General features: G+C 33.9%; 1 protein-coding gene across 6 annotated transcripts in view; it reads left to right on the forward strand.

Annotated features, from left to right (window-relative positions):
• The window catches only part of AFTPH (aftiphilin), a 61,334-nt gene that overhangs the window by 28,685 nt on the left and 12,353 nt on the right, over positions 1 to 20,296 (forward strand). For all 6 annotated transcript variants that reach the window (XM_032497678.1, XM_032497674.1, XM_032497673.1 and 3 more), the window contains 5 exons: positions 9,329 to 9,480; positions 11,301 to 11,427; positions 11,824 to 11,880; positions 14,555 to 14,677; positions 19,915 to 19,975. In XM_032497678.1, coding sequence (XP_032353569.1) covers positions 9,329 to 9,480; positions 11,301 to 11,427; positions 11,824 to 11,880; positions 14,555 to 14,677; positions 19,915 to 19,975 — 520 coding nt within the window. The remainder of the gene's footprint in view (positions 1 to 9,328; positions 9,481 to 11,300; positions 11,428 to 11,823; positions 11,881 to 14,554; positions 14,678 to 19,914; positions 19,976 to 20,296) is intronic.

Raw genomic sequence — 20,296 nt, forward strand, 5'->3', positions numbered from 1 at the left:
ATGCAGATTTGGACCTCATAATATAACAGCTAATAAAAGCCTTTGGGGAGAGTGAGATGGGTTAAGGGTTAGACCTAGAACAAGAAACAACCATAGTTTGACTCATTGTGGCTGTATTTATTTGCTTATAATTCATTGCAAATGTACATTTATGTTTATTTTTCATAGGTAGTAGGTTTGTTAGGGAGAATATTCTTACCCCTTAGCCCCTGCTCTTTATCCTTTTGTGGTCCAGACTCTTTCAGAGAAGATTCATTAACTTATTTGGATGTAAAGTAGCCCCTAGAGGTGCAGTTTGACATCCAGGTTATTCTTGTTCCCAGTCCTGAGTTCTACACTGTGCTAAATTTAACCTTTCTTTAACCCCACGGGTGTGGAAGAGAGCACTCTGTTGGAAATCACTGCTTTTTACTGACACTGATATATGTAACACTTGGTCCAAGGGCCTATTTTAAAGATAGTGAGAATAAAATCAGAATCTATGAATTCTGTTTTTCCAGTTACCTTTTGCTAAGCAAGCCATTTTCTATTGGAAATATTTCCAAAGTATAAGTATTAATTAAAATGGTTCTACGGCACTGCTTTTCATATCTTTGATACATTAAGATATTATAGAAATTATGGTATTATGGTATTAGTGTGCACAACTAATCACTTTTCATTTGATGTTGAGTGTCTGAATAGTTTAATTTGCTAATTCACTTATTACATGGTTTAGCTAATGTGTGTTTTTCCTGTTGAGTAATTCATTATTGAGGGAGAAGCTTACAATTTTAAACAAGGAATGAATTAATTATATAATGCAAAGAGAAGACTGTTGGTTTTGACCTAATCCTTTCTCGATTTAGTTTCATCTTACTAGAGTATAGGGTGACACTGGTATTGGATGTTCTTTAATTTATAGCTTAGAACTTTTAACATCATCAGATAATGAATTTTTTAAAGCATGACTTCAGAAAGGAATTTTTTGCATCATACAAGATGATTGAAGTTATTTATGTGTAATTTGATGACAAGATATAGGAGGTAATAAAGTACATGGGCTTTATGGAATCTGAGTTTGAATCTTGACTCAGAGTCATGTAAGCGTTATGATTTTGAACAAGTTACTTCTGAACTCAGTTGTCTGTAAAAAGGAGGTAACGTCTACTGCAATGGACTTTTGTGAAGATAAAATGACAGTAAATTTTAAAACAAGTGAAAATCTACTGAAGAATAAGAATTTTGTGGTATGATTCTATTTTGTAAAAATAAAAACAGTATAGATGTGTCAAAATACATTAAGACTTCCTGAGATTTGTTTGGCTCAGTCCTCAGGCTTTTACTTTTGCTGAATGGGTTATGCACAATGAGCAGAACTTGGAGATGGATGCTAGAAGGGGGGCTGGAAGAAGTTTGGAAGGAAATTGAGGTAGGGAAATGGGTAAGCCCTGCTGGCAAAGTGACTGAGTTGGAAAGTGACTTTCATTCCTATCCTGCTGTTGGGAAGGAGGCTTGTGACTTGCAGTCTGTTCTTTTTCCAGAATCTTCTAGGAATATGCATTAATCTAGTCCTCTAGAAGAGGATTATATTTATTAATATTTTTTCTTAAAATGTTTCTCCTAGTTGCTACTATTTTGGGGATGGCACAGAAGTCTCCACATATTAATGACTGTAAACATTTTTTAATGGTAAAACTTAGAGTGGTTTCTTCCTATTGAATCTTACCTGGATGCAACAATTCTGTTCTGAACAGAATGCCATCAGATTCTGCTTTTACAGAATGTTGTGAGAATCTTTTAAAATTCATAGCTCAGTTAATTCAGTTAAACAGACATGGGGAACAGTTCTTTTGTGTGAAGTCAGACAAATGATACAGTTATCATTTCAGAATTCTTTGACTTTTTGCTATGTAGGTGACATTGTCCAAGTTCCTATTTTTTTAGTACTTTGCTTTTTTTCAGCCTACCAAAAGGATATCTTAACATTTTAATAAAATCTGTCTTCCTTGGGTCAAGAGACAATTATTGCAGCTTTATTGCAGTAATTTGTTACTTAAGGAAATGTTAACCAAGAAGAAATATTTCAAACTTATAACCGTACTTAGTTAAACTAATTCTCAGATGTGGGTCCAGCAAGCCTCGAGTGTTCAGGCCGTGATGTAAAAGCCATAATAACCATTTATTAAGAAATACTCTTCCCCTTCAGTGAGTATTTTTTTCTGAGAACCCAGAGTTCAGTTTATTTCATTCTCTTGTTAACATTATTATAAATTGTAGAGAAAAGCAAGTTAATGGTATCTCTCTTGTACAAATTGTAAAAAAGTCAAAACTATTCTTCACTTTCATGGCTAAGATTTTAAACAAAGCAAAATGACAATAACAAAAAACAAAATCCTCCTTACTTTGAAAGCAGTTCTTTTCCCAGAAGACCATTATGTATATTGTTTTAACAGTGTTTTGGGTTTTTTTGTAAGCAGTTAATGTTTCAGAAAGGAACCTTGATTGAAGTGGCCAAGATGCCTTTTCTTAGGTATCTGGTAAAGGAGATAATGTCATAAGCACTGTATTAAACTCTGAGCTTTTGTAAAATTTTTAAAGTATTGCTGTGGGTGTTATTTGAGAATTTAGGTAGTTGGTAAGTAATCTCTTTATATTAATTGGCTATAGAAAAGGAAGCTATGAGTCATTTTCTTTTATTAGCCATCTAGTTGATAATGCTTGAGAAAATGTTATTAGATGAAAATTTATCTTGAGAACTTTCAAAATTAAGAGTACCACAGAAATGAAAAAGAGAATCACTAATACTTTGGCTTATGTTATTTTGCAATTAAGTTATTGGTTTGCTCACCAGAGTCTAGTCAGGGTTCTCAAACTGAGTGTAACTACATTTTCACCTTCATTTATTTAATCACTTACCTAAGATTTGTGCAGGTTTTCCTTTCTGTGGGTGAACACTTGAACTCTTGACTGAAAACATAAGTAAACAACAAAACAAATCAAAGTGGTCAAAAGCTACAAACTTATAAAATAAATAAATAAATAAAGTTATAATATAAATAAATCCTGGAGATATAATATACAGAATGGTAACTATTATTAATAATACTGTATTGTATATTGGGAAGTTGCTAAGAGTAGTTCTTCGAAGTTCTCATCACAGGAAAAGAAAAATTTGTAACTATGCTGATTATTTTGCAATATAAACATATATCGAAGCATTATTATGTAATGTTATACATCAATTATATCTCAACTTTTAAAAAAAGAAAGAAATTGAGATTTTGGTCTTACAGCTCTGTGCTTGTTGCTTGAAGTCTTTGGAGAGCAATTCCTTTTGTTATTTTTCCCTCAGAAAATTTGAAATTCTGGCCTTTAATTCCAAAACAGAAATATTTTACTAGCTTTATCCCAAAATTGTACAGAAGGGGCAAACCATCTTTTAGAGCATAGTGAATATTACAATTGATTATTCTTATTATATAGCTTGAAATTGGGGATTGATAAGTATACAACTGTAGAATGCACTTGATATCTTACTTAATATTTAATAGTGTTAAGGAATAAGGTATCCTCTTAAATGGAAGATTAAATTGCCCAGTGGATTTTATGTTTCTTCTAAACTTCCACTTAAGAACAAGGCCTGGTGCTTCAGTATTAAAACTATTGACATGAATCAACTGCTGTTTGTAGGGAAGGAAGGAAAATCAACTAGAAATATATTGAAGGAATTTTAGAAATTACCTTAAATACAAGATATTTTAAAGGAAGGAGTGTTTGAGTGGCCTAAGTACCAGAGTCTAGGATCCTCAGTGCTGGTTTATACTCTCCTTTGGAAAACTGAATGAGAATTTCAATACACTTAATCCTTTTATACTCCAGTGTAGTCATTTACAAAATAGAGGTGAATTAATCAAGGTTCTCCAGAGAAATAGAACCAGGAGGGTGGATGCATGCGTGCATGGAGAGAGACAGACAAAGAGTGATTTATTATAAGGAATTGGCTCATGCAGTTATGGAGGTGATCACAGAAGTCCTAAGATCCACATTTTGCAAGCTGTCTTCAACTGATTGAATGAGGCCCACCCATGTTAAGGAAGACAGTCCGCTCTACTTACTCTACCAATTGAAATATTAATTTCATCCAACAATACCCTCACAGGCATATCTAGAATAATGTTTCACCAAATGTCTGGGCACCTCATGGCCCGGTCAAGTTGACAAATAAAATTAACCGTCACTAGAGGGAAGCCATATGCCCATATATACAGCTTTCAGGATTTTTGGAAGACTTGTAACCTGTTTGTAACTGAGCCATATCAGTTGAGAAGCTTTGCATTAAATAATATGACTAATTTGCACCAGTGGATAAAGTGTAATGGCTGCTTGTATACCCCAGTGTTTTCCTCTTCCAAACCCAGACATGGAGATTCAGCAGAACTGGGAATGAGTATAAATGAATTCATGCATAGTGCTCTCCCCCACTGATGAATTCAAACACTGGGTAGTCATTTCTGCTTTCCCAGAAATCCAATCTGGTTTGAAAAAAATGAAATATAGAGACATTCAAAATAATGAAGGACCTTGATAGAAAAAAAATATATATGAGAAATGAGAAAATTGGGAAAAATAGAGAAATCCTATAAAAGCCAGTGTACCTTTGGAGACTACTATAGCCAAGACCACATATGACTTTTGTGAGCCCCTTCCCCATAAAAGATATTTAAAATTCTGTTTTGTAATTTGGTATAAAGATGAGTATGTTAATATTAACGATTAAAACATTTTTATGAACCCCTAAAATTATTGTGGGCCCTCGGCCCTGTGCCTGCTGCGTAAGTTGGCCGTGGTTATAGTATAGTGCTTAAAACGTAAGACTCTGGGGTCACACTGCTGGATTCAGATCCAGGTTTCAGCACTAACTTGCCTTAGCCACTTCCCTGAACCTGAGACTTAGAGAATAGTAGCTACTTCAAAACTCTCATTACAAAGATAAAATGAAATTGTGCATGTAAATGTGCTTAGTGCAGTTCTGCACATAACAAGTGCTCAGTAGGTGTTAGCTGTTACAGAGTAATCTCAGAAACACACTTCTTAGGAAATGGTCTTCAAAAGTGCAGGAAATAGTGTTGCCAACTGGACTTTTTGGTGAACAGCGAAAAGTAAAGGGGGTCAAATGAGAATTTGTGTGGGAGTACTCCTAGTTCTGGCTATAAACTCACCTGTCAGACCATTTAGAGAGCAAAACTGCTGCTTCTGGCTAGTTTCTGCTCTCGGAATAGTTTTGAAAGGTAGGAGCTCTTCTGAGCACAAGTGCTCTTCTCTGCAAATAGTAGACCTCTGCCTTTGGCTTCCTAGTGCTGGACACGATAGAGAAAATGAAAAGGGAGCCTGGTACCTTCCTGGAAGAGCATTTAGCTTTCATCCCTGCATTTCAGAGATCTTCTGTTCTTAAAATGTTTCATGGCCAGATGTGCTGCTGTTTGCAGGCTTAAAATTTGGTATGTGTATGAATTGACAGACATGGCTGCGTTACATAAACTTACTCACCTAACCAGTCACCAGTTTCCTAATTCCAAAATCAAGGGAGAACTGATAACTACTTTGACTTTGAAGTTAAAGACATTTGAAATTTAAGTGATTGGTGTGAATATTATTTTATTTAGTTTGTTATTTAGTTAGTGTTGTAACCTCAGCTAAATATTTAGTATGCTAAGTGTGTGTGTACTTATTTTGTTACCCTCACATTAATTTAGAGTGCAGCACTGACTCTTTAATAAAAATTTACAATTTGCTTTGTTGGAAACCATGAATTGTAGTGTTAGATGAATAATTTGCTCATGCACAATAGAATACATCAAAGTCTAAATAATGTTTCACTTTATTAATATATTAATTTTATTATTGACTTGATTTAAGGCTGTTGAGGAAAAATTGAGTATATTTTAAGACAGTTAAAATTATTTAATAATTAAAAAAAAAGAAAAGAAAACCCAAAACCTTTACCAGAATCACAGTTTTTGTATCACAGTTTTGATATACGTTTAATCTCATGCTCAAATTTTATGCTCAAAATAACAAAGAGTTTTTTTTAATTTAGTGTCTGATTACAGTCTGTTTGGGAAAATCTGTTTTTTGAAAGAATCTATCTGCTTGGTCACAAGGGAAACTATTCTTGTGGTGGGTTAATTTCTTTTCTTAGCATTACGTTAGTTATATTCTTGCACCTTTTAAACTTACCAAGTTACTTAGACTATGTTCCCTCATATTTTTGAACTTTGAACTTTTTGTACTTCTTGGGAAGTGAAGCACTCTTAACACACCTAATGTGTGGTTTACACACTTTGTGTTTCATAAGATAGTCAGGATTTAAGTCACAAATGCCAACAATCAACCAAAATGTTCACCAATTTTCAAAATTTAAAATACCCAAGGAGGGGTTGGGTATAACTCAGTGGTAGAGTGCATGCTTAGCATGCACAAGGTCCTGGGTTCAATCCTCAGTACCTCCACTAAAATAAAAATAAAAAAATAAAATCCCAAGGAGTAGCAGTAACAGGCTCTGTTTATATAAGCAGCTCTTATGATAGATATTTTTAAGTTAGGTACTTTTTTCCCAACTTGATAGGATGATCTTGGGGAGGATGCAAAATATTTGGATTATTTAATTTCTTAACAATATGGTAGAATTGATATAAATTTAGATGAATATTTTCATAATGATTTAGAATGCTAAATAGTGGTGGAGAAATAGCCTTAGTGAGATGAACTTAGTTTTGACATTTATTTTATTTCTTGGCAGGCCACTTTGTTTATATGTATCATCTGTATAATAACAAGAGTAGTGATAAAAGCTACCACTTCTTGAGCATACACTGGGTGTCAAGCATTTAATCCTCTAATTTATTATTCACCCTGTGAGGTAGGCTCTGATAGCTTCAGTTTATAAATCCTGAAACTGAGTCTCAGGCCCTTGGGTCCACAGTCCTCTATTGAAATGTTGTAATTACATCAGCCATTTACTTACTGGAATTAACTAGTAGTAAATGAAATTTGGCATTATTTATTACCATGAACAAGAAAGTAGCTAAAAGCATCAAATTGGTCTTGTAGATAGTTGGAAATTAATATGCTTTAAAAAAGTAGAATGTTAGGAAATAAAATTTTAATCAAAATCTTTGTTAGTTCTATTGGATGCTTTCTTGTTGGGTTGTGGAGGAGTTCCTCCTTGTGGTGGGTGGTGCTATTCATTAGTGATTCTAGTTATTTGAATTTCTGTTGGTTGTTTATTTATGGCTCTGCCTTAGGGGTCGACAAACTATGGCCTGGGAGACAAATCTGTCCTGCCATCTGTTTTAGTAAATAAGGTTTCATTGGAACACACACTTACTTGTTTATGGATGACCTACAACACCAATATAGTCACTGTCTGGCCCTACAGAGAAAAAACTGCTGACCCCTGCTCCACCTCATTCAGTAAAAGATTTGAAGCAACTGACTGTAGTATCTAATCCTAAAGATTTATGGGACTTCCTTTTAAACTTTCTATATAATTTATCTTCTTTATGAGAAAAGGTTGAGGAAGTTTTTTTTTTTCTTCTAAGTTCAAAAGTGATTAGGTTAAAGTAATGTTCTGTTTACTCAGGTACATTCCACTAATTTGAGAATCTGCTCACTGGTATACCTAAGACCTGGTTGTTATGTGTAAAGATTGTTCCGAATGATTGAATATGTTTTGAGATTATTTCTTTCTTCCTTTGATAAATGGAAGAAATGTTTTTTCTACCCCATTAAAAGGATAACAAAGAGGATACAAGAAAGGTTCTGTTTTAATTTACAGAGAAATAAAATTCGGTCATACGTGAGTTTTTGTTTACCTTCCCTGCCCAGGAGGAGCCAATGCTTATCATGTTTCCAATTAGATGGTTATCTGATCCCTTTAAAAGTAATGTCTGTCCATTCCCTCTGTTGAAGCAAGTTGGGTCCCCTTGATGCACTCAAGTTTCACAAGCCTTGGGATCTTGAGTCTACTTTTTACTCTAGGTTTCATAATTGATACTAAGAGCCTTTCCCCATATCACACACATGACTGTAATGAAGGTGTTAGAGTAACTTTTATAGAAATAGCAGAAGAGTATCCTGAGACTAATTATGCAGTGCTAGGTTTTTCACTCTGATACTGCTTCCAAAAGAGATTTTGTTTTGGTATACATGTATGTGAAAATTTTTCCTTTTCCTATTTGCTGACTATACTAAACAGAAATCAAACATTAACTGGTTTTTGTTATGTGGCAGGGAGTACCACCATGATGTAGCATTTTCTTGTAAACTGGGTGTTGTTTCAGTAGTACACTTAATGTTCCAGCAAGCTTAACAGTTTGTATTTCTAGTTGATGTTTGAGCTAAATTGAAAATATTTTACAGTGTGTCTGAAATAAAGTTAGAAAAGTGGGAATGAATGTTATTATAGGTTGCATATGTAGAATAAACCTAGTAGTACCCCAAAAATGTAAGTTAATCTAAATCCAGCAAATTTTAATAAATAAAGATACTCCAGAATGCCAGTGTTCTTAGTGCAAATACTCTAGGGAATATGCAGACTTTGCTTGGAGGAAAGGCAGTGTTCTATTAAAAAAAAAATATATATACACACACACACACACACACACACACACACACACACACCATAGAAGAGTAGAGAAATGGAATTTCTAAAAGATAACACAAATCATCAGAGTAATAAATGAGCTGTTGAATTTTTTAGTAAAAATGCAGACATTCTTTCCTACTTTAGTTTGTTCTGTTAGCAGCAGAGATATTTCTAAAAGGCTTTCAAAATTCAAGTGTTTATGTCCAGGTTCTGTCCAACTATAATAGCATAGCACTTTTTGCAGGCAACCAATCTTACAGTTCTAAATATAGTATGTGAGTGGTAGTAAGAAAAAATCCTAGTGTGGTGGGAAGAATATGAATACTGCCTTTTTTTTAGTTTTGTTTTTGCTTTGGGCGGATTATTCAAACTTTGAGATTGCCTTTTCACTGTAAATTGGGGTAGTAATTTCTTCTTTGTAGAATTCTGTAATAGATTAGGTAAGATAATGTTTTTAAAATGCCAGGCATGATGCTTGGTGTGTAACTACATTTATATATCACCATAATTATTTAAAGCTGTTCTATGAGTAGTTATACTCCTTTCATTTAGTGTTTCCTGTATCTTACTGGTAGGCCCCCCACTTCATAGTAGTGGACAGGGTGGGGGTGTATAAATGTGTGTATAATAATGATAAAGGTATGACATTACTAAAATTACAAAAATGAAAATAAACTTTTGGGGGGTGTTTTGATGCAGACAGCTTTACTAAACCGCCTGGAGCGAATTTTCGAAGCATGTTTCCCTTCCATATTTGTCCCTGATACTGAAGAAGAAGTTACTTCCCTGAAGCACTTGCTGGAAACAAGCACCTTGCCAATAAAAACAAGAGAGGCCTTAGCTGAGAGTGGGTAAGTAGTAGATACTTTCCAGATAGCGTGTATATTTGTTAGTTTCATCTGTTCTAATTTGTAAGGTTATCTATGGTTATCTTAAACCATTAAGGTTCTAAAACATGTTAAAGCTTAAAAAATCATATTGTGCTAAAAGACATGATTTAAAAAACTCTCTACTTCTCCATTTTTGAGCTTTTAAAAAAATTATAAATCAGTTCAAATCAGTCAATTTTATATATATATTTTTTGATTTCCCAGTAGGACCGATGAGAGTGTAGGTCTTACATCTGCTATTCATTCTCTTCCCTTCATCTTCCCAGTACACTTACATCATAGTTTTTGGTTAAATTGTTGCTTGGTTTTTCGTTATTATAATCATGCAGTATTCACAGCTAAGCCACTATTTTCTTTATAGTACACCTTTTTCCTGAACGTAATAATTGCCTCTCTTTTTTCATTTACTAAATCTTTCCCTACCCTCCAATAGCCTGTTAAGATAATTTTACTTGTGATAAAACCTATCAAGCTGGCCATTCCATTTTTTTTTCCCTGGAGTCCTCCATCTTCCAGTTTCAGTCTAGAATGGATCAGTCTAGGTCTTCTAAACACGTGTTACCTTGGGATTTCCCATCACTTAAATCCCATTTTGGTGGAGCACATCCTCTAACACCCTCCTGAGAAAAAAGGGTACACAGGAGGTAAAATTTTATTTTACTCCATCCTCACATCATATTTATAATTAAGGGTCTTTTGTTGCTGGTGCTCTGAAATTTCACAATGAAGTATCTTGATAAGAGTATTTTGTCATTCATTGGACTGAGTACTAGGTAGGACCTTTCAATCTGGAAGCTTCTCTTCAATATTGAGCAATTCTCATATAAAGACAATTACCTTCCCTCCATTGTCTTTGTTTTCTTTCTGGAACTCTTATTAATTATTAGATGTCAGAGGGTCTAGATTGACTTTCTAATTCTAATTTCAAAGTTACTCTTATTCCTGGACTTGTCTCTTTTATTTCATTACTTGCCACCCCTAGAGGGAGTATTTCTTAATTTCATTGAAAATGGAGATGATTTTTGTTTCTTGGCTTTTGTTTTGGGGTAATTTCTGAGAATGGAAGGGGACAAAAAGGTTGATATTTTGCCATCTTTAAACTGTTTAGATATATATTTTTAAGTATGCTAGTCGTACAGATAGTTCATCTCTTAGACCCAGGAATCTCTCCAAGAGATTCTCCAGTCTAAGGAAACAACACAATTCTACGATAACACACACCATAAAATACAGGAAGATATTTTTGTCTTACTAGGAGTAGGAACCGAACAGTAAAAAACAACTGAATTAAAGCTGTAGGATTGTGGCTAAAGGAATGGTGATGCATCTGTCTAAAAGAACCTTACACAACCACTGAAAAAAATACATATATAGGTGAGGAAATGCTTAAAATCTGAAAAAAGAATACAAAATTATATATATGCTGTAATTACAAATGTGTGTTTGTGGATCAAGACCCAAGGAGAAAACAAATATTAAATAGGTCTAGTAAGATGGTGGAGTGTTGGGTGATTTCTTTCCTCCTTTTAAATATTTTTGTTTTACAATTAAAAAAGAATAATGTAAATAAACTTTTGCTCGATTGTTTCATATTAAACTTATTTACTTTTCTAATGACTGTAAGTGTTGGTTCTTGATTTCATTCAGATAGTTGTTATATGCTCATGTTAGACACAAGATTAATCAGAATGTATAGTATTTCAGAGTCACGTTAAAAGTAGGATTCATGGTGAAAGGTATTGAGTAACCCATTGTTTGTGGCTTCGTCGTGACCTTTGCAGGGAACTGCTGGATGTGTGGACTGAGCTACAGGATATCCATGATGCCCATGGCTTGAGATATCAGTGGGGCGGCTCCCATAGCAACAAGAAGCTTTTGTGCTCCTTAGGAATAGACACTCGAAACATTGTAAGTTTATTAGTACCTTGGAAAATCCTTTAATCAACCTATGCTTGTTTTTAAATTCTGTCACACTTCTGTTTAAACTGTGCTAAACTAGTTCCTCAGAAAGATAAATATTAGTTGGTTTAAATGGTCGTGTATTTTGAATATGTCAACTTTTAAGCATAAATCTATCTAGATTTTTCTCTATTTCTTATTTTTAGAAGAAGTAAAGTTTTTCCTTAACTATAAAATCAATGAATTGGACTAGGAGACCAAAAATACAACCCCATATGGGCAATTTAATAACTTCTTCAGTGTATCATTCACAATATATGTAATAAAGCATTACGTATTTTGGAAACTTTCATTGTATGACAGATCATTCTCTAAATACACGTTATTTCTCTCTAATGTGTGTAGCTCTTCACGGGCAATAAGAAGCAGCCTGTTATAGTGCCCATGTATGCAGCAGGACTGGTAAGTACAAGGATGTCTTCGCATGTATGTATCATTGCTGCATTTATTCTGTAAAATCATCTTGCATAGCATGACATGGAAAGGGTATTTTAAGAGGCATTTAGTGTGGTGGGAACGTTAAGAGAATAAATACGGTATCCTTTTTGATCTCATAAATCCCTTCAAGTCTTGATCTGAGGACAGTTTTCTGTATTCTATTAATTACACTTTTGTTTTAGATTGAAAATTATTTTTATCTTAGTAGTATTAGTGTTCATACTTTTTGTAAGTGCACCTTTGGAAATCTCTCTGTCTCCCTCTCCCTCTTTAATTAGCTTTTAAAAAGAAGAAGCTGAAGTATCTGAAGTATTAAACGTGTTGAATTTTGTTTTTTCAGATATGCCAGGTAGTCCAGGATAACTGAGGAATTTTCTTTCTGTACCTTATCAAGACTCAGTCACATTTTATAGTTTGATGTGTTTGTGTTTTTTGGCATGTCTGAGTTATTGGTAAATAAAGATGTCCTATCAAACAAATTATTTTTAAATTCTTTCACCAATAATTTGAAAATAAGGTAAAAATAACTGTTTAAGAAAGAGAAAAAAATAACTAAGGAACCCTTGGTACGGAATTTAAGTTTAAAAACCCTTTATGTGCATGTGAAAATGAATTTGCTGTGGAATTTGACCTTTTTTTAATCTGCAGACTTTACCATGCATAAGCTATAATTATTGAAATGTTTGCTTTGTTTTGTTTTGTGGAATTGGACAAAAACTTCTGCGCTTGAGCTTGTCTCTTTATCAGTTTCTGCTCCTTTATGAATGATTATCTTGTATTTTCAAAACATGTTGATCATCTCTACACTTTTATGTTGTAGATAAACACAATTAAGAACATTTCTTTAACTTTCTGGTTATTTCGATCTCTTCTCAAGGAGTAGCATTCTGGGATTGCTGGTGGTGGTATTGTCACATTCTGAGTAGGAAGTAGGAATTTAGTTTGTGGGCACTGTCTTTCAGCACTTTAGGGACTACTTTATGGTATGAATTATGCTAGGCTCAGCACATTAGCCAGTTCTTTAAGTTTTGAAGGATTAGAGACTAATATTTATGCTTTGTTTTCTTATCTGAATTACAGTCTTTTATTAGTAATAATTTTATCATTTTTGTAAGCTTTTAATACCAAAGTTGATTTAGCTAATGTTATCATCTCCTCCGTCTTTGTGATGCCTTACATTTAGAAACTTTTTTTTTTATATCTGGTTTCAAATTTGAATTACACCTGAATTTTTCCCATGATGCTTTACACATATGAGATGTTCAGTATCTTTTGGTCTCATCTGGAGGAATAGTACCTGAAATGCTCAATTAAGTCACTGGTTCTCAAACTTCAGTGTGCATTAGAATTACTTGAAAGACTTGTTAAAACACAGAATGCTGGGCACCACCCCCATAGTTTCTTATTCAGGTCTGGGGTAGGGCTCAAGAGTTTGCACATTTGACAAGTTCCCAGGTGATAAAGAAGCACTGATTGGGGACCCCTTTGAGAACCACTGGTTTAAGGGATAGTTGACATTAGAAAAGTTGGCTAAGACTAGTAATCGCTTGCCAAATGCATGGAGTCCTTGTAGAAGGGCACACTAGAAAGCCTGTAAAATGTATATAGTATTGAATTAGACCATGATTTACTTTCATTTTTTTCAAGCTGATAGATTAAAGCCTTTCACATGTAAACAAAATCTGTAAATTGCTTAGTTTATGCTCGATTTTATGAGGATAGGAGGATGCTCCTGAAAACTTGTTTTTAGAAATGTATAAATTCTAACCTTACTGGCTAGGCAGTTTTGATCCCCCGTCCCCCGCCCCAGTAAAGGAGGACTTTAATTTGGTTGATCAAGAGCTTGTCAAGTATTATTTTAAAATGTGTAAAACCTTGGGCCTTTTTTCAGGTCAGTAACCTGGGTTATTACCAATTATTATTAGTGTTCGGTAGAGCATTGCTGCAATGCTGATTTTTTTTCTTCTTTGTTTCTACACCCATCTTGAATGCCTTCCTTTCGTACTCAAAAAGTGTGTTAGGTTTTCAACACACATGGAAAGTATGGGATGTTTTCTCTCTGTAATGACTACTCTGCCCATCCAGAGAACCAAGAACTGAGGCTCCCATCCTTTAGTGCAGCCAGGATCAAACACTGAATTCACAGTAAAACATACAGACGTCATCACACGTGGTGTATTTTAGAATCAGCTCTCACTTCTCCAAGCCAGCACCATGGTGTAATGTGTTCGAAGGGTGCCCTTTCCTGCGATTTCAGGTCTTAAATATCAGAATAGTGTTGGATTCTTAGGGCAGGGAAGTAATGTACTGTTGTGCTCACCTCTTCCCCATCTCCCTGACCCCTGACACCCCAGGAGCTTATGCTTTTTTGTGACAGTGAAAACCAGGCACTTTAAAACACATTCAATTTAAATTACATGGTCTTGTTTCAAAAAGTTTGGGTTCCAAAGGTGGTATTATGAAACATTTCCCAATATAGTGCTGTGAGAGTTTCACTAGACAAAAATTAAAACTAGTTCTTTTTTGTCTTCAGTACTTTCCAAAGGACCTGTTTTCTTTCTGCTAGATTAACTTTCCTGTAAAGTTTATGGGCTGATTCTCTCCCCCACCCTATTAATGGCTAATTTGCCTTTTTTAGGGTATGTTAGAGCCCACCAAGGAACCATTGAAACCACTATCTGCTGCAGAAAAAATAGCTTCCATTGGTCAGACAACCATCATGTCACCAGAAATGAACGCATGTGCATCTGACCACTTTCAGGTAAAAATATCTGGATGTGTATAGGTATGCTTGTGCATGTATGTGCACATATATCCACACACGTTGTTTCCCTTAATACATGACTTTGTTTTAAAAATTTTTAAACTTAATTTCATGATGGATGTGATTTTGATTACATATTAACATCCCTTGAAGTACAATGAACAAATTCTCTTTAATTTAAAAAAAAAAAAAGAAAAGACAGTTTGAGAACTGGCTGGTTGTGGGTAAGTCCTTTAAACCTATCCAGACCTTAATCTTTTTACCTATAAAATGAACTGAGCATCTCTAAAAATCCCTTGCATCTTGAACATTGTATGATCATTATTACTGACACACAAATCTGGTAGGTGATAGATTTTCCCAAAAAAATGGAAAACACTGCATTTATGCCAGCTCTTCAAGTCTGCAACTTGCAAACTTTTGCAACCTGCAAAAATTTTATAAAGTAATTAAATTTAGGTGTGTTTATTACATCAAAAACTTTTGAGAGTTTGAATTAAATTGTTATTTAAGTTGAAAATAATGTAGTCTTTAAAAAAAACATTCTATGGATTAGGAAAAAAAGAAAGCTTTCTTGTCTTTTTTTATCCTTTTTTCTTTTCCCCCTACCTTTTTATCCTTTACCTTCTTAGCACATTTAAGCACAAGTCATATTTCAGTCAAGTATGTTTAATATCAAAGCCTTCCCTCTCACTTTTTATCTGGGGAAACAGCCATTTTGGTTTGCTTACTTTTTTGACATCAAATTAGAAACTGACTCAGTCAGTGCTGGTTAAATATTGTTTTTTAAAGGTTAATATTCTTAATGAACATTACCATTTCTAAAACATATTCTTTGTCATCTCTTAACCCTAAAGTATCATCTTCAGTTATGTCTAACACAAAAAATGTGTGTTTGGACAGCCATTCCCAAAATGTGTGTTCCATTGAATACTAATATCCAGAATGCTGCACTAAAGCACTAAAGAAGGGTTCCATACTGAAGTTTAGGAAATATTTTATATCATGTCTTACAACCACCCTTGGAGGTTCACAACACACACATTAAGGACTCTGAAGAATCATTAATGCATTTCTCAATTTTTAAAAAAATTTTTATTTATTTGTTTGCTTATTGAAGTACAGTCAGTTACACTGTGTCAGTCTCTGGTGTACACCACAATGTCCCAGTCATGCATATACATACATATATTCATTTTCATATTCTTTCCATTAAAGGTTATTACAAGATATTGAACATAGTTCGCTGTGCTATGCAGCAGAAATCTTTTGTAAATTATTTTTATATATAATGGTGAACATTTGTGAATCTCAGACTCCCAGATTTATCCCTTCCCACCCTCTTTCCCCGGTAACCATAAGATTGTTTACTAAGTCTGTGCTCAGTCAGCATTCTTATTCCTACAGTGCTAGGCTTTAGGAAAGTAATTTGAGTAACTGCCTAGTACATTTTCTGGAAGTGGAGCTGTTCTTTTTTGAGGCCATTTGTTGCTACTTTACTTGCTGCCTTCTCTTTTTCAGCCACTTCCACGTGGTATAGCCCCATAAGCTGTTGCTTATTTTATCAGAGTTAGCTGTCACCTGTCATTTTGCTCCTAGCTGGTTTGATCTACCTTAAGTATTTCATTCCAGTCGTACCTCATACATACCATCTTTCTTATATAACTTATAGATGTGATTAAAAGTAGTCTAGATGACCTAATAAGAAAAAGCATGTGTGTTAATTTAATGAAGGTTAGTTGCAGCTCCCTATGTATTTAGCTGTTGCCATCTCTATACATACACACCCCTGTCTACTTACAATCAAAGGATTGTCTTCCAGTTTCTATACAGGCAAGTATAGAAATTTTTGGCAACATTTATGCATATCAAACTTTTTTGCTAGAAGATGGAACTTGGTCTCTTGCTTCTTATATTTTTTAAAAGTTCTTTTAAATGAAATTTCTATTTCATGCACACGTTTCTCTTTTTAAAAAATATACATAAATACTGAATTAACAAGTTTATTTTGTACTTTGTTTTATGGTAGTTTGTGATCCTCATTGCCTTTAGTTTTTAGGCTTCTGTGGAACCAGTGAAAACAGTATTTCCCAATGGAAATTGTTCAGACTTATTTCTGAATTGATTTGAGCCTCTGTAGGTAACATATACACACACTTAAATGAAGATTTTTAGCACGCATATCAGAATTTTGTGCTGAGATGTCTGACCTCCATCACTAAATTGCATGATCTTTGCTTGGTGCCATACTTCTGATTCAGGTTAAAATACTTAACACATACCTGAAATGCAGTGTAAAAAGTCTGTATAGAGTGATTTTTTTTATCACTGTTCTTTGGCATGCAACTTATGTGTATATTTTTTAGCTTAACATTTTGGCCATGCAGAGATACCGTTACATCTTCCTACTAGTGATAATTTTCAGATGAAACAGCCATAGCAGTTAGTGCTAGAAGCTTATTAGCAAAATGTGTCAGGAAAGAGCTGTTCAGTACCTGATCTGTTTCCCCAGAAAACGTATAGCAAACCTCCCTTTTATGTTCTTGGTTTTGGCATTGCTGTATAGTGACTTTCAAACTTAGCATAGTTGTATAATTCTCATATGACTGCATGCTTTTTGATCTGTCTTTTCTATCTCAATTTGGTAGCCATTGAGTTTTTCTCTTCTTGCAAATTGGTTTGTACTCATTAGTCTTGTTGCCATTGCATCTCTTGTTTAGGAATTTTATATTTTACTAACAAAAAATTTTTTTAAAAAATACTTTTACCTGAAAAAACAGCTTACAGGTAAAAAGCAGTAGTGATTTTTTGTTGTTATTTTTAAAATCTTTATCCACTGAATATCAAGGTCACACCATTCATGGTGCCATTACTGATTCCCCCCTTAGTGAGATCAGTACTATAACCATACTTTATTTCACTGCTGAATAGAGTCAACTCTGGCTACCAGTTATCCAACCAATCACCACTAGCAAACTTCTTCTCTTAGGCTGCTTTGTCACTATTACAGTTGTGAATCAGAATTTTAGAATTAGAAGGGGAAAAATAACTATCTAGCACTATTCTTCTCTTTTACAATTAGAAAACATATTTGGAAGGACAAAATGATTTACCCGAAATCACACATTGGTGCTACGGCTAGGACTAGAACCAAAGTCTCCTGTCTCTAGTCTCCCCACCCCACTGCCGTCTTTTTATTATGACCTTGTCTCCTTTCTTTTGTCTCTGCAGTAATCATTCATACCACATTGTTTCAAGTTGCTTTAAAATGTTTCATTCCAAAGCTTTCTCTTTGAGTTGCCTACTTATCAATACCATTAGCTAGCCTGTAATTACTTAGGTATCTGTTTTTCATCTCTCTCATTTCCACTAAATTTTGATGCATGATTTAGCACCTTATTATTGTAATATTGACTGTGTCTTCAAATGCCATACACCTGTATGAGAAGCTAAAATTTCAGAAAATAACTGAAATATTTCAAAACATCCAGCTACTTGACATCATTTAGATAAAACATGTTAATGAAAGGGCTTTGCTCCATTTGCCCAGGAATTTTGTTATTGCATAAATCTGGGTTTTGTCCATCCAGCCAGTACTTAATAGTTCTAAAGGTGTCCCTGATCTAGAAATAGAATAATGGAAGATGAATCTGTTGGAATGCCTAGAGCTTTTTGTTTGTGTTTGAGAGCAGCTAAAGATCTTTTCTAAATGTTATTTATCAGTCTGGCAGGTGGGTTATAAACCAGATTTTCACCAGCATTTTAAAAAATTTTATTTGAAATTTTATAGATTTACTAGAATTTGCAAAGGTAGTACGGAAGAAGTGCCTGTACTTTCACCAGTTTCTCCCCTGATTACATCTTACATAATTATAGTACAGTATCAAAACCAGGAATATGTCATTTGTACAATGTGTGTGTGTAGTTCTGTCATTTTATCATGTGGATAGATTGATATGACCACCACCACGATCAAGACACAGAACTCTTCCACCACCACAAACAAGCCCCTTAAAGTATTCCCCCAACCTGCTACCTGCTCCAACTCCCACAACTCTTAACCCCTGGCAACCACTAATGTTAGCTTATTATTTTGTTTATACCTCCCCCTCAACCTCCAGGCCTGACCTGATATGGAGGAGACTAAATGCTTATAGCACATGCCTATCATTGGTTATCAAGACAATTATAACATCGTGGGATTAGACTTTCAAAAATAGCTAGTTCATGTTCCTTTTGTATAGGCAACAATGTCTGTCTACAGAGAAAAAATGATTATAAAATTTTAACAAGAGCCTATACCTTACAATAAAGCAGGGTGGTGAGCAATACAGGGGAAAAAAAAAGATACGTTGATACTGAGTCTAATAAATAATAAAACACAGGTTATTTCAATAAGTGCTGCCAACACCACCCCCAAAATAAAAGAAAATTTTTTAAAAACTAATTTTTTGTCAAGAATATTCTTAAAGTAAAGCAATGACCTTTTTAAAAATATTTTGTACTACCTTCCATCTTATATGTACCATTTGCTCATTTCATCTTTATGTGTTTGGCAGTTAACAGAATTTTAAAACTTAGAATATTCAAATGAGTTCTGAGTGTACTTTTCAATACATTATTTTAAAAATTAAATTCTTATACTAATTTCTAAATTAGAGAAGATGATTAAAATTTTTTGAATGTTTATATATAAGGAAATTAATTAAATTAACCATACATAGCTATATATATACTGGTTATTTAATAGTCTTTAATAACCCGCTTGCCTCACTTTCTGTATGGTACCTTTTCTATTGCATTATATTATCTATTAAGAAATTTTAAGTGGCTAGTCATTTAAAATAGATACTCTTTAGTGGAAAAAAGTGATTTTTTAAAATATTTTCATTGTAATCAAACTAATAGTTAAAATCATGGTATGAGAGTAGACTGAAATCTTGAGCTAGAATCGGTCCATAAATTTGTTTGAAAATGTAAAGATAATTCCATTTCTCAGATACAGCTTTTTTAATGTCAGCAAGCTATACTGTTTGTAAATTTTGCAATTTCAGTTTGTGTTAGTATTTGTAGATAACCTTCTGACATTATAAATTATCCCAGTTTTTTCTTTAGATAGTTCATTGCCTAATGATCTTGCTGTAATAGTGGCTTTTTGTTTTTGTTTTTTAAGGATTCTTTATATTGCTACAATCTATACTGATTAATCTTGATTTTTTGGTTTTCAACTCTAGGAGTCTCTACCACCCGTCCAGTTTGACTGGAGTAGCAGTGGCCTTACTAACCCTTTAGATGGTACGTCTCTCCGTAGAGCCTCTAGCACCAGAGCTAGAGTTAAGAAAGCTACAAAGTTCAGACAGACTTCTCTCTGCTGATTTCCTTTTTTGTTTGAACATAACTTCTTATTCTTATTCTTTGGAAATTCAGGCTTTCTTTCTGAATAGTAATTGCTCAAGAAGCCAGCCATTACTATTATTAATAGTGTTAATATCCATATATAGGTAGTAGTAACCAGGTAAAATTTTAATTTCTTAATTCAAAAACAAGCTTATTTTTCACAAGTATCTAGGTAGTCTACATGATATTTTAGGTAGGACCAATTTACTTGAAATTTTT

Source organism: Camelus ferus, chromosome 15 (assembly GCF_009834535.1).
Source record: "Camelus ferus isolate YT-003-E chromosome 15, BCGSAC_Cfer_1.0, whole genome shotgun sequence".
Lineage (NCBI taxonomy): Eukaryota > Metazoa > Chordata > Mammalia > Artiodactyla > Camelidae > Camelus > Camelus ferus.